This window comes from Pleurodeles waltl, chromosome 8 (assembly GCF_031143425.1).
Source record: "Pleurodeles waltl isolate 20211129_DDA chromosome 8, aPleWal1.hap1.20221129, whole genome shotgun sequence".
NCBI classification, from domain to species: Eukaryota; Metazoa; Chordata; class Amphibia; order Caudata; family Salamandridae; genus Pleurodeles; species Pleurodeles waltl.
Window position 1 is genome coordinate 437,565,237 of NC_090447.1, and position 15,645 is coordinate 437,580,881.

Sequence of the window (15,645 nt, forward strand, 5' to 3'; positions counted from 1 at the left end):
TGGTGCAAGGTGCAAGTACCCCTAGGTACTCACTACAAGCCAGTCCAGCCTCCTACAGGAGACGATTTTAAAAATCGCTGATCTACCCAACAGCGACACTGAGAGGCCTTTCTTTATTTTGATATCTCTATGGAGTTGGGTGGTTAAGGGATCAATGTTGGTGGCCCATGCTACTGAGGCATTTGTGGTAATAAACACCCTTAGATATTTAATTCCGTTTGTGGCCTGACGCATACACGCTGTCCATTCCTGGCAATGTGGGTGCTTCCCAAATGGATAGACTGGATTTTAGGCGGTTCATATATAGCCCTGATGTCTCCATGAAAATGTTCATCATTTGTAGGAGCCAGGAACCTGTAGTGCTTAGGGATGTCATGAAAAGCAGAACGTTGTCTGTGTATAATGCTATTGTATCTGTATGCTCATTTTCCCATGCGAAGCCTCGTACCTGCACACTCTTTCATACCCAGACTGCCAATGGTTCTACAGCTATGGCAAACAGCAGGGGGGACATGAGGCAGCCCTGTCTCGTTCCCTGCCGTACTGGAAATATGTCAGATACTATGACTGGCCAGCATGAACCAGCTCTGGGTTATGATTGATTAAACGCTTTGGCCTGTACTTTTACTTCTATATTTAGGAGGGATACCGGTCTGTAGGATACCAGGTCTTCGGCTGGGCACCCTGGTTTGGGGAAAAAAACTATTTCTGCAAATCGCCAATCTGGAGTAAAATGGTTCCCGCCTCTGCCGCAGACAGAACCGGTTCAAGAAGATGTGCCTGTAGTTTTGGCATATATACTTTATAAAACTCGCTCAGAAATCCGTTCAAACCCGGCTCCTTGTCCGAGTTAAGGTCTGTGACTGCTTGGTGATTGGCTCTGTGGCATCAGAGACCGTATTGGTAGGTCTTGGACAAAATCCACGATCTTCTCTGCCTCCAGTGTTTCCTTTGTGTCATACGAATTTCCACAGGTGGGATGCAAATGCAGACGTGGTATCTTTTGGGTGTTACAGCAGGGCGCCTGCCCTATTTTTGATCACCGGGGCCCCTACACAGCCTGTGCAAAAGCTGGTTGGATTTGTCGCCCCATTGGTATATAGGACTCTGGGATGCCTGCCAGGCCAGCCGCGCCTCTCAAACAAGCCCTGTCTGTATTGTATCTGTTTCACTGCCAGTTCTCACTGTACATGGCTATTGTGCAGTTAGTGGCTGCACCTGTCCAGGTCTGATGTCTGCTTTTACGTCTGTTATGTCTCTTAGCCGACCTCTGCACTCCCATGTGCAGAAACTAATATCAGCGCACTTAGAGTGGGTTTCAGGGCTTCCCACAAGGTCAGAGGAGAGCCTACTGATCCTGTATTGCAGGCAAGGTAGTTCTCCATATTATCCTCCAGGTAAGCGGTACTCTGGATTCACGAGGTGCCAGAAGGACTTGGGCCACCTAAATTTGGGGCGCCTAGGGCCCACCTGGATGCCCAGTAGCACTGGGGAGAGGATAAGGATGAGGCCCAAGCGGGATATGGTGCTCTGTGCTGCTGAATAGAATGTGAAGCCATCTACAGTTGGGTAGCGGGCTCGCCACAAGTATGTGAGTTTTAATGTGGAAGCAAAGGATGCTAGAGGTGTGTTGTACCTGTTCCCAAGTATTTGCCCGTGGGCTCCACGGGTCCACTCCCGAGTTGATCACCCTATTACAGTCGCCTCCCATGAGTACAATTCCCTCAGGGAATTCTGCCCAGAGACCCTCCAAAATCTCAAGGAATGCATGAGTCAACAGTGGAGGTACATATGCACTCAATATAGTCACAGTTTCACCATATAACGTCCCGGACACAGCCACCTACCTCCTGTATCTATCCATCCTGCGTGGCTGGAATGGGATTGTTGCTTTCCTGAACCCATGTGTAAAGCTGGCATGGTATATTTGTGTGTATCCCCATCATGCCAGACATGGGACCTTGTTATCAAGTGGGTTTCTTGAATTAAGAGGACATCTGCCCCCAATTGCTTTCCTGTTTCAGGGCTACACCCTTTTAACGTTGTCCAATACCCGGTTTGCATTCCATGTTACAAATCTGGTTATATTCTGGGAGAGTATCTCCGTCGGGAAACCCGTGGCTTGATTTCAACATGTTGGCTTGTATTGAGCCGGGTGGTGCGTAACTAAAACCTATTAACTAGTGTGCAGGTAAACAAACTAAACAGTAGAGTTGAACATTGCCTCATAGCTGTGAAATACTGACAATTGCTACAAAACTCCCCCCACCCTATATTCCGAGAACCCAAAGTATCTGTTGCGGAATGTGGCATTTGCAGCCCCCCTAAACAGGGGGACTGAATGTGCCCACCCTAATAGATCTCCTTACTTAACGTAAACCTAATCAGTGGGAGGTGTGGGTGTTGTGCTGCACCATGGGCCACCTATGGTAGCATTCAAGTATTTAATGCTTGAGAAGTTTCCGAAATGTTAGCATTACCCCAAGTTAAGTCACTTTGGGGATCTCAACCCCGGGGCCCCGGGTCATGGGGAGCTCCTGTCATTCTTCTGTACTTCTGTACTTTTTCTGTTCACTGCGTGCCCCGCCACCATGATCTGGAGCGACGGCCCTGGGCAGCTGACACCCCCTTTTCTTTGTGTAGTTTGTCGTTTTGCAAGGAGTCTGATTCCCATTGCAGAGGAGTATGTGGAGTTTCCCAGAAGTGTTCGTCAGTCCACTGAAATAACTTTTCAGAATAAAAGAAGTGACTGATACCTATACAGCACTTTACGTTTGGCTGGGTATTGGAGCGTATAATGGATACTGAGGTCACGAAGACGCTGTTTAGCATCCTGAAAGGTCTGGCGCTGCTGCTGCACAAGTTTGGTGTAATCCGCAAAGACGAGGATAGCATGGGATTGATACATGATCTTGTCTTGGGTTCGGGCGTGCTTTAGGAAGGCATCTCTGTCATTGTAGTTTAGAAATTTAGGGAATACCGGTCTAGGCCAGGCTCCGGGGAGAGCAGAGGCAGTCTGCGCACTAGTGCTCTGTGGGCGCGTTCTGTCACGAAGCAGGGCAACAGAGCTTTCGCAGGCATGAGGCCACGGATCCAGTGGTCGAGAAATTGTTCCATCAATGTGCCTTGAGACTCCTCGGGGAACCCACCAAAGCATAAATTATTGGCCCGTGCCCTACCCTCTACATCTCCCATGCGGGCTGTCAGATTTTTAGCCAAGGATGTGAGTTTGGACATTGGCCTGTAGAGCAGAGACTGAATCTTCCACTCCGGACTCCCTGTTTTCTGCTTCTGTGATTCTCTCCACGGTGTTTGCGAAGATCTTGACATTGCAGCTTCACATTGCTACCCACTGTACTTATCTTGGCATCCACGGCGTCACGCGACTGGGTGAATGTTGCCAGTAGAGTGGCTCCCTGGACCAACCTGTGGTGGGGGGCTGCCCTGGTGTGTGCATTTGTCCACTGTTCTATGTTTGTGTTACTCGGCTTTTGTCTTTCCCCATCATGCCTCCGTATAGTCATCATGCCTCCGTATAGTCGGGCACTGGCCTCAAGTTCTCAGAGTGGTTAGACTTCACCGACTCCCTCCTTCCCCCATCATCACTCTCCAGGGCAGAATGAGCAGTCGAATCCGCGGTGACCAGATGGCCTTGTGATCATGTCTGTGTCTTGTCTGGACGCCTCAGCAGCCAGCATGTTCTCCGCTGCCAGTCCCCATGGGGACGATCCTTCTGCCTCCGGCAGGACAGGCTCTTCACCTAGCACGTCATTGCTCCGTGACTGCACAACCGTTTCAGACACCGGAAGCACTACCCGTCCACACCTCTATCAACGTTGCACCACCATTCCTTCCTTTTGAGGCCTGGAATGGGATGTGCATCAAATTAACATGCAATAGGCTGTGCGCTACCCAGGCCTTCTGCCAGTTCGTAGGGGGTGCCGTTCAGTGTTGTGCAAGGGCCCAGTAAAGGTCAGTCCGATATAGGGGAGACTAACAGAACATAGCTCAGTGCATGGGTAGAATATCAGAGTAAGCTGATTCCCTCTGTGGTACTCCAGGTGGCCCCGTGCAGCCACTCGCCCGTCATATATGGCAGAAGGCTTCTACCTACGATCAGGACTGAGCTGAGCTCCAGGGCGGCCATGGCGCGGTCGATATTGAGATGCACTGCCTCCACTGAACCGTGCCTCTGCCGCGGCCTGAACTGTATGCTGTGGTTATCTGAGTAAAGTGTGTGTGGATGGTGCTCCCGGAGGCCTATTATATATTATGGGAGTCCGACCGGGCTTGGCTTTGCGTCCAGGAGGGCCATCAACACCAGCGGTTCCCTTTGCAGTACTCCTAGTCAGTGCTTTAAATGTAAATATAAACGTGCAGGTACTCTCTATTTAAAGTACCTGTTTGCTACTGAGAAATGCAGGTACTCTCCAATTAAATGTATTAGGAGTGCTGAGAAGTGCAGGTACTCTCCATTTCAAATTGAGGAAGTGCAGGTACTCCGTACAGGACAGTACCTGCCCATTTAAAGCACTGCTCCTAGTGGTCTAGTGCCACTGCACGCCTGTGACAGCTGCAGATCAACCGATCCAGTCAGCCTAAGCCACGCTCCCACGGTGCGCGCTTTCGGCTGAGGTGCTGGCCGATGATCAGGCTTTCTGCCCGCTTGGATACAGCCTGGTGAATCCAGGATTTGGGACTGCGCCTGAGTTTGGGCCTCCACTCAGGCGGCAGCATGCCGTAGGCTCCCCGCAGCTGCAGGTCGGCCGAGACTCCCAGTCCCAACATGGACCTCGCTAAGGCCCTTGCAACACCAGACACTTTGCGGGACTAGGCAGTCCCTCTTGGGGCCCACAGATGGCAAGGATGATGCATAGCAGGATATTGGTAGATTAAGTGTTGCGACACGGAGCTATGAAATTATGCGGCTGCCATGTTCAGCATCTTGGCCACGCCCCCTATATTTTCATCTTTAAAGACTCGTAGTGCTCAGCTCTAGAATCTTTACTACAGTTTCGTATTCAGCTAATCCAAGATGGGATCCAAACAATTTACTTGACAGTTTCAAAATCAGACACTTAAGTTATTTATCAACTCCATGTAAGATTTTGTACAGCACTTGTGCATAGTTGAACTTTGTTAATATTCTTACAGATACCAAACCAGTTGCAGACCTCTCACAAAGCATGGAACTCTGACATATTCACAGCTACCGTGGCACCCCCATTAACATATTTTCCTTTTGAGGCGATATAAAGTCTTTTGTGTTATTATATTGAAAACAACAGTTAGGCTCTCTGATTTCTTGATGCACATCATACTTCTGTTTTGTTGTGAAATGAAATATAGATGGTCTTTATAGTTTACCTCTGAAGAACGAGAACAATTTACAAATAATCCTCAGAACAAGTTTATTGAAAGGGGTTAATGCTTAAAATGTTCGAGTTAAAGTGCAGATATATGCCTCAAACGCCCTCACATATTTGAAGTTTGCGTGGAGAAGGCTTTTCATATGGAGGAGTTATTAGAAAAAAGAAAATTGTGTGCATGTACTTTTCCTACATACTTCTTGCGGATTGTCAGCACTGCAAGTTTTGAACAGTACTGCTGCGCATATTAATCTACAATTGACATTGATTTTGATGCATACGCCTGTAATTTTTGTAGATGCATAGTTTCTTGTGTTTTCTTAGAGGTTTTCTGACTCTAAAACACAGTGCTTTTTTAATCAATATGTACAGTTTCTTTTAAATCATTAATGACCACTCTGAGGCAAGATGATTACTTTTTTTTTTTGCTTCTCTCTTTCCCTTGCCAGGAGAAGGTCTGGGTAAATGTTGACAAGAGCCTGGAGTGCATCATCCAGAGGGTCGACAAGCTCCTACAGAAGGAACGGCTGCACAGCGACAGTTGCGAAGATGTTTTTCAGTGTGATGTCAGCTGCTCTAGTAAGAAAGGTAATCAGATGTCGCGAGCCTACTGGATAAATCCAGAAGCCTCCAGTGAAATGTCGACATCGTCATCATCACCGCCCTATTCATCATCATCAGTGCTACCTCACCCACTACCTTCATCCTTATCGTCACCTCCTGCATGCCTTTCTTACCGAATTAAAAGTGCGTATGCTAGAAACTCTTTCCTCACATTTGTTTTTTTGCTGTTTTGTTTGCATGCTTCAAACCACTTGTCCTGTATTTAAACTTTTCACTCTGAGATTGCATCTTACTATATTAATTTGTGTTTACATAAGGATGATACCATCAGTAATGGTGTTCAGATAGGTGAATGCTTTCCCTGAATATCAGCTTGTTCATATCATGTGTGTTTTTGAAATGTGTTATGCACTGACTGTAATTAATTTAAATTGATTCCATTTAAAACAATGCATTTAACTATTTTACTAAGAACAATGTGTAGTATTTTCAGAAGTATCCAAGCAAATGATGCAGATCAACAGCCTAACCCCTTTTCAGCCTCAGGTTATGATTTGTGTAGATTATGTAATTATATCCAACATCCTGTAGGCTCAGAGTCATACTAACAAACACATTATTCTGCATACGTTCTTTTCACCATACTTTGCGCTCTTTCAGAGGCAATTTTCTTGCCTGCTAAGGTTTTCTAGTTGCTGTAAGTAGTGCGATTTCACCAGCACCCACATAAGTTGTTATAACTACACCGTTGTCTTTCCGTGGTGTGTTCCCAGGGTGGGTTTTCCTCAAGGCACTGTGACTTCATATTCACTAGTACTGCTTCCCTGCTGCAGATTCGTATTCCACCCAACATGCTGTCCGGGGCAGTCTTCAATGTTCCAGTTCTGCCATTTCCACGCTGATATGATGGAATGCTTCGTAAAGAGCCCCCTTCAGTAAATGTTAAATCTGGTCTCAGTGTGCAAGAATCTCTAGGTATTTCTGTTTTAAATATAACACTGCAAAGACTGTAGGGCCCAGTTTCAGGAAATAAAAAGTATTTGGGCGAATACTCCAAAAGTGTGTTAACACAATTGTGTTAATAGGGTTCAGAGACCTTCAGAACAAAACAGATTTGACAAAACAATGCTGTGTAACTGTTGCAGAATTTACACAGAAGCTTAACAGAATTGAAGGAATGACTTTGCCTGAAACAGATAGTTCTGGTACTTCCAGACCCCATTCCTCCGAACTTGTGTGGTCACGGAATTCATTCCACAGTAACAAGACGACTCTTGACTAGTACAAAAATACTCCAATTTCAATAAAGACCTGTCATCACCCATCCAGACCAGCACATTTCACAATCCCCTCTCTCAGCACAAAACTACCAGGGACTCCCCTGGTACCTGTGTGCCTGTTCTGTAATGTTATGTGATCTGTGGTGTGCTATAGGTGCTGACATCTGTGTTGCCTTTATTCATCTGGAGGCTAAGTAAATTCACTGTTACAAAAGGCAAGTTGAATTTATAATGAGCATTTTAACGCTGATTGTTTTCAGTAGATCTCACACCATAGTTTTTTTTCCAGAGGCCATACAGTATAAACATTTCTGACACTCCGGCTTGGTTTCTCTGAAGTTAGAGACTGTCACCCATCATGCTTTACTTGGGATACCTGTGGAACAGGTTTATTGAGCGTTGTCCCAAGCCTCTCTGAAAGTTTCCACTGACGTTTGTCAAGCTGTGTCTTCTAGGCCAATAGGAGGGTTAATTTGTGCTTGATCAAGCTTCAGGCTTTCCTGGACACTCCCACTTATCTCACATCAAGTGGTTTGCCTTGATTGCCTGGTGAAGCTGTAACTCTAGTATATTGGTGCTGCCTTTGGGTCGCCCCTAGCAGTGCAGTTTACTTATTTCGACTACACTCTGTGATCTCCTCCCAGTTCTGGCTGTGCTCTTTGGAGGTATTGCCATGCATGTGTCTTGTCCCTGCTTTCACTAGATGGTTCTTGGAGGTCAGCACTTCTATGGGATTAGTCCCAGCTGACATTGGATCTTGTAATACTCTAGGGCCAGCACTAGTCTTTCCTCTGGGAACCAAATTGTGTACACTTCTTGAATCTCATAGTTTTTCTGAGTCCTGGGTGTATTTTCAAATCTTTTCTTCCCTTTGTTGGTTGTTTGATTGATCTTTTATGAGTTTTCCTTCCAAAAGCATTTGATGAGCTCTCTGACCACTGCCCTTTTGATTTTAGACCTTGCTGCTCTGGGTGATTGTTCTCACTCAGTCTTAGAGCATTTACTGTTCTTTGCAGACCTTGCTAAATCTTTTCAGCTAAGGGGTCATTTAGTAAGGACCCATCTGGCAATACTCATCATGAGTATCTCATTCACTTGACCATGGATTCCAAGACAATGGTTTCCCATGCCTCCTGCGGCTGGAATCTTCAGATAAGCTCTGATTCCTCACCATCAGAACAGCCCAAGAATACCACGTTTCACCAGAACTACCTCTAGTTTTTGAAGGACAGAGTGTTGTTGAAGTGTCCAAGGAAAGGGAATTAGGAAGTGTGCTGCCGAGAGGAAGATCTGAAAAGATACAAGAAGGTGACGAGTGGAATATTGATTGAATGAAGATTTACTTAAATATGTAACACTATATAATGTGGCTGCCACTTTTACTGTGAAATGATCACTACATCTGCCATTAGTGTTCAGTAATCTTTACTAGCATAATTTGCAACAAAATGACCACCCTGTAACCGTTACCCTCGGATGCTAATAAATGAATCAGTTATAAGGTCACTTTTTTGATACTCTTATTAAATTCTTACTTTCAAGTAACCTCCAGTAGTGTTAAAAATGCCATTGCTAGTGTCTTCTCCAATTGTGGTTTGTTTTGGGCCACCCCTTGCACACTTTGGTCTAAGGCAGTTCTTAATGAATGAGCTGCCTTGCTTTGGACACGTTTTTAATGTCCTCGGAGCTTTCATCTTAAGACCCACTTGCTTCTTCACATACACTGTTTCTGTTCCTTCACAGGATCTATCCAGAGAGCTCGCCGTTTTAAGTTCTGATTTAACCTCACAGATGTTTCTGTACAGTACTATGTTGCTGTTAGACTAAGTTACACATCCGCTAAGCATAAATAAACAGTTGCACAAAAAAATCAAGCACTGCCCAAACAATCGCACAGTACTAGAAAGTGAAGTGTAACCAAAGACTACTGGGTCTCAAAGACATGCTGCTCAAATTGTGACTGCTGTTGTATTCTTCCAAACCAGGACTGTACCACTGCAAAGAAGCCACACAGATAGGGTGTGATTTCCGTCTATAATGTGACACACAGTGAGTGATTTTAATAAAACAGCTACATCCCACAAAATCTCAGGCCAGCTCTTGTCTTGTGATAAATTCGCTGATTTTTACAGAAATGCACAGTTAGAAGGCCTATTATAGAGTTCTGACTCTTCTTAAATGAATGGGTTTTATAGACAACTTACGGTTCCTCCATTAGCACTTGAGCGTTTACCCCAGTATGTTGGAGAACAGTGCATCCACCAAGTGTGTGCTTGATGGAACCCACACATGGATGCCATTACAAGGCAAGGGATAAAGCAAGATGGGCATTGACGTCCTCCCAATGGCTTCCTTTGGGAGCCTCCAGTATGGCAAGAGGAGACTGTTCCCCATACCTGCCGAGCTGATGAGGGGTGGAATTTGTTTTTCTGTGTCCGCCTTTTACTTGCTCTGCAAATGTTAATTTCTTAATAATAGTTTTGTGCCACGAGTGTCTTTCCTCAGGTCTCACTAGGTGCACTGGATGCTGCAGGCTGTTCAGCACCTGTGTCTTTTAATGCTGTTGCAGGAGTAAGCCTGGCCTTTCTCAGGTTCTCACTCAGCCTTTCGAATTTGCCCTGGAGATGGGCTTCTTGGGTTTAGGTGAAGCTATTCCCTGTGTGTGGTGTTGATTTTAAAGTCCTTCCTGACACCAGTTGACACTGAGGGGGCTCTGAAAGGAGGCCCAACAAGCAGAACTTGCACAAATGTATGCAGGGCTCAGGTTGCTTGGCTGTAGCCTGAGCACCTAAAAGAAGAATGAAGATTAAACAAAAACTTCTCCAAAGGGAGAGTATAGGGACTGGATGTGTAGGACACCAGACACTAGAGTTTAGAAAAATGGCATACTTCACAAGTTACAAGAGGGGTAGAGTTTTTCTCAGGGAAAAAACACATTTCCTGTTTGGGAAGCACTTGAGAAAAATCAATAAGTTGTTCCACAAATAAGTCCACACTAAAATAGGAGGTGGCCACAAAATTCGTCCAGTTCCTTCTCCAGTTGTTGAGTTGTTCATTGATTAAGGCCCCTCTCCCGTTTTTCTAATGTTCAGATTGGTCTTTAAGCTGTACAAGACAAGAAACTTTGATATAGTTATGTTGAATCCCAAAGACGGATCTGATGCAGACATTATAATCCTAATTGCATTTATATGGTGCTTACTACCCTGATGAGCACTTTATGCCCAGCAGCACTCTGTTCCGAAACCCATTACATTTTTATGGGCTTACCCTGGTTGTTAGTTTCATGTTGATATTTCAGAGTTGGCTAATAAGCAGTTTCAGTTTCTTTATTTGAGCGTGGGGCGTCGTCCCCCATTTGTTTGACCCTTATTAAATCTCGTTTGCTGACTTTACTGTTTATATTTTTTTAGCTGCAGTGCGTGGCATGATCAGACCAAAGTTTTCCTTTTACACGAGAGTGAGGTGGGCGAAGGGCAAAGAGACTGGGAACTTTGGGGGCTTGACAGGTCAGCTGCGGGTCCTACTTAGGGTCTGGTTTGACGGGTGCCTTGCTCTGCCCAGCCCGGCATACACACTTGAACAACTCACCTACAAGCACAATATAGGGAGCCCAGTGTTTACTGCCACAGCCCCCAAGTCTCCTTCGAAGCATTGTCAGTGCCTGACAAAGCCAATCCTCACCCTGCTCTCATGCTGTTTCCTAACATAAACATCAAGGGGGCAGCATCTAGATTAGGTCAGGAGTTGCGGGCGAGGGTCTAGCACAGCTGGTGGTCACTCACAAATGTGATGCACATCTGGAGGTCTGATGCACCTAACGAGTCAGGGAGTGTTCTTCGCTGTCTGTCTCTGACGGTCTGGCTTCCTCCAGATGGTGAGTGAATGGAGTGTGTGCATTAATTAAATTATAACTTTAGGCTTGGCACTGTGGCACTGCCAGCATTGATCAGAGCAGTTGGTCAAGCCACAAGCTGTCCTAAAAGTTGGATTCCTTTTCCGCGCTGCCGTGGCACGCATGCATTGCCCTCAAGTGTGTGAAATATTGTGTGCATTAAATAACTTTGTCACAGTGGCACTGCCAGCATTGATCAGAGAAGCTGGTAAGGCGGTCCTAAAGAAAGGTTGTGTTCCTTTTCTGCTGCGCTGCCGCAGTGCATGCACTGCCCTCAACAATCATCAGGATGTTCATGTGTATATTGAAACACAGAGTGTGAATGTCGATGAATAGGCGAGCGGTTTGAAAAAAAATTAAATGTACAATAGAGAGGGGCAATTAACAAACGTCTCTTGTACTGCACTGTAGTAGTCAATAATGCAGGCCCGACAAACTCACCGGGAAAGAATGACTTTATGTTTTACCGTTATAAGAAACCTTTCACCCAAGCTTGAGCTTTTATGAGATATAACCAGTATAGCCAATCTTCACTCCAGGCAGAGAGTTAGACACTTCTGAGTCCAGGTTGCTAGGCTTGCAGTCATGACTTTTTGGGTCGAGCGCGCAAGCGCTCAGTCCCTGTTGTAATCTCTCTTTGGGCTTGTAACCATGCCCATGTCACGCCTGTCACTTTCATTGGTTTGTGGGCTTGCCTTTTAAAATCCGCTTGCCTTCATTAGTGAAAGGCATGCATATGTGATGGCTTTTCCTGACAGCTACTGAAAACGTGGGAGGCTCGATGTTTCAGCCTGGTTTCTGCACTTCTTTATCTTTTCCACACAGTGCGATCGTGCTGGCTTTTACATAGCACGATCTCGCTCGTTTTTTATGGGCGAGCGCAAAGTGCTCTGTCCATTCTGTAATCTCTCTTTGGGCTTCAAACCACGCCCATGTCACATCATTCACTTGCATTGGTTTGTGGGCTTGCCTTTTAAAATCCGCTTGCTTTCATTTGTGAAAGGCATGCATACGTCCTGCCTTTTCCTGTGTTTAGCCCACCTACACACCACCTGTAAACTACTAAAAACATACGAGTCTCGATGTTTTCAGCCTGGGTCCAGACTACTTTATCTGTTTATTTTCCACGCAGCGCGATTGCGCTGCATTTTACATAGCGGGATCACGCTGCGTTTTCTTTTTCTTTACAACGCTAATAGCTCTAACTCGAGCAAATGTGAGACCCGTTGCATTAAAAACGCTTGTTTTCTTTCTATTTGTGTGGCAAGAAAGTCCAGTTAGGAATTTACAACGCTACTCGCTCTAACTCGAGCAAATGCGGGACCCGTTACATTGCAAATGCTTGTGTATATTTATTTTTCCATGACTGATGAGGACCGGTTGGTCCATAGACAGGCTTTTGGCACCATGCCACGTATATTACCCTTTGAAATGATCTTTATTAAATATGCCAGAAGGGTGGAGCACGAGTATTACTCGCCAACGTTTCATTGTTGTGATTAAATTGGCATCGCCATTATGAACTTTGCTAGCGCTTTGTGTCTGTGCTGTAGTTGAAAGAAACCTATTCTGTGGCTGGAAATAAGCTGCTGCCTGTCCTTTCACCACCCCAGGGGCCCCTGCTCACTCTTTGCCGTCATGTGCGCAAACTAAGGTGGTCATTACAACCCTGGCGGACGGTGTTAAAGCGGCGGTAAAACCGCCAACAGACGGGCGGAGTGCAATGTACCGCCCACAGTATCACAACCTACCAATCCGCCACCTTTTCCGGGGCGGATTCACCGCAGATAAAAACACGGCGTAAACAGCCATTTCAAAGGGAAAACGCTCACCTCTACCCACTCCACGAGGAACGATGACACCATGGAGCCGGAACTCCATATTCTGCCAGCGATAGTCTTCCTGCTCCTATACGAGGATCATCAACGCCGGCGGCGAAGACCACGGTGAGTACTGCACCTACGACATAGGGGAGGCAAAAACACAGGGAGACACACAACCAACATCCCAACCCCCACCCGACCCTCACCCACTACAACACGCACACCAATGCATATCTATACATTACAGTAACACCCCCAAACCCCCTCCCCCCCCACCCCCCGGAAGAATGCAAAGACAAAAGGAAATGAGTTGAACTATTGTAATATCTCAAAATACAGTAAGCAAATATATACATATATATATACACATTAATCAAAATATACACCACGATTAGTAGTGCAGGTAATGCACCATTCATTGTCCCTGGACCTCTGGGCCCAAAAAGCATGGGCGAGGCCCACACAAGATACCTGATCAAAACGGAGAGAACACTGCAGGGGCATTAGATAGAAATACAACAGGCACCTCAGGGGGAACAGGCACCCAGAAGGGGGGGCACCTCAGCCGGATGAGTCCACCACGCCAGATCCACGAGGGGGCTCCATGCCCATTGATGTATCTTGGGGAGTGCAAAGCCACAGTCTCTCAAGTCTCTACAGTGGGTGGTTTGCCCACTGTTCAATCCTGGGGAGTCCAAAACCACAGTCTCTCAAGTCTCTGCAGTGGGTGGGTTGCCCACTGTACCATCCTGGGGAGTGCAAAGCCACAGTCTCTCAAGTCTCTACAATGGGTGGTTTGCCCACTGTTCAATCCTGGGGAGTGCAAAGCCACAGTCTCTCAAGTCTCTGCAGTGGGTGGGTTGCCCACTATTCAATCCTGGGGAGTGCAAAGCCACAGTCTCTCAAGTCTCTGAAGTGGGTGGTCTGCCCACTGTTCAATCCGGGGGAGTGCAAAGCCACAGTCTCTCAAGTCTCTGCAGTGGGTGGGTTGCCCACTGTCCCATCCTGGGGAGTGCAAAGCCACAGTCTCTCAAGTGGATAACAGTCTCCACTGGTTCTGGAGGGGGACTGGTGCCCAGAGTGCAGCACACACCCCGTGACGGTCCCAGTTGCGTCACTGCCCCTGACTCAAATGGGCTAGTGGTGCATACCATGGCGGTCTTTGCCCTGTTCATTGGTCCCTGGCCTGTTCAGCGGTGCTTGCCTTGCCAGTGTCAGACCTGTTCAGCGGTGCATTCCATGGCGGTCTTTTCCCTGTTCAGCGGTCCCTGGCCTGTTCAGCGGTGCTTGCCTTGCCAGTGTCAGACCTGTTCAGCGGTGCATTCCATGGCGGTCTTTGCCCTGTTCAGCGGTCCCTGGCCTGTTCAGCAGTGCTTGCCTTGCCAGTGTCAGACCTGTTCAGCGGTGCATTCCATGGCAGTCTTTTCCCTGTTCAGCGGTCCCTGGCCTGTTCAGCTGTGCTTGCCTTGCCAGTGGCTGTGGCTGGCGGTGGCCTCCTGGCCAGTGACTCTGGGGCTGGCAGTGGCCTCCTGGGCAGTGACGATGGGGCTGGCGGTGGCCTCCTGGGCAGTGACTCTGGGGCTGGCGGTGGCCTCCTGGCCAGTGACGATGGGGCTGGCGGTGGCCTCCTGGGCAGTGACGATGGGGCTGGCCTCCTGGCCAGTGACGATGGGGCTGGCTGTGGCCTCCTGGGCAGTGACAATGGGGCTGGCCTCCTGGGCAGTGACTCTGGCAGTGGCCTCCTGGCCAGTGACGATGGGGCTGGCCTCCTGGGCAGTGACTTTGGCGGTGGCCTCCTGGGCAGCGGGGATGATGGGGCTGGCGGTGGCCTCCTGGGCAGCGGGGATGATGGCGGTCCTCTCCGCCATGCTGCTCCTCCCAGACTTTGGAGATTTCTTCTGCCCCTTCCCCACCTTGGGAGGAGTCACACCTGAGTCGACAATCCCCCCGGGACCCTTGTGAGCGGCTTTGCTGGCTGGCGTCTTCCCCCTCTCCCCCCGGGCACTGTCCAACTTCTGGTGCTTCACAGGGGGGGGGAGGACTGGCTGTGCTGTGGCTCTGTGCCACACTGGCTGTCCTGGTGGCCGGTGCACTCCACATACCTGTAACAACAGGCACCACTGGTCCCGGAGATTCTTTGGCTGAGGTGCTAGTACGGGACCTATGAGTTGGACGGGGGGGGAATAGGATAAGGTGGGCCAGGAAAAGTTTTTGGGAGACACTGGGACGGGTAGATGGAGGGGGTTTGGGAGTGGAGGAAGAGGTGGTGGTTGTAGGAGGTGTAAGTTTTGTGGATTTGGGTGCAGGTGCATGGGCTGGAGGCTGTTGTGAGGTGGATGGCTGTTGGGTGGGTGTGTGCCTGCGTTTGTGTATCTTCGGAGGGGGCGTCACAGACACACTGGGAGAGGACACAGGGGACGTGTAAATGGGAGTGGGGGTGGTGAGTGCACGTGAGCAGGTTGTGGTGGTGGGTGTGCTGGTGCGGGACGTAGTGGCTGTAGTGGTAGTGCATGCAGGTGTGAGTGTAGACGAGACTGGGAGGCAGGAGGGATACGACGAGGAGGGGGACACAGTGGAGGCAGTGGATGTTGGTGTGTCTGTATGTGTGTGATGCTTGCTTGAGTGCCTGTGGGATGTGTGGTGCTTATGTTTGCCTGAGCTTCCCTTGTGTGTTGACGTGTGTGCATGCTAGTCTGTAGGTGTGCTTGGGATAG

At 47.9% G+C, this 15,645-nt stretch overlaps 1 protein-coding gene across 37 annotated transcripts in view; it reads left to right on the plus strand.

The window, feature by feature from the left end:
- The window catches only part of INPP4A (inositol polyphosphate-4-phosphatase type I A), a 997,999-nt gene that overhangs the window by 758,296 nt on the left and 224,058 nt on the right, over positions 1-15,645 (plus strand). For 28 of the 37 annotated variants that reach the window (XM_069204341.1, XM_069204354.1, XM_069204366.1 and 25 more), the window contains one exon: positions 5,819-5,957. In XM_069204341.1, the coding sequence (XP_069060442.1) occupies positions 5,819-5,957 (139 nt within the window). Of the gene's footprint in view, positions 1-5,818; positions 6,117-15,645 lie in introns of all 37 variants that reach the window. The other 9 variants (XM_069204338.1, XM_069204336.1, XM_069204329.1 and 6 more) reach the window with 1 other exon arrangement.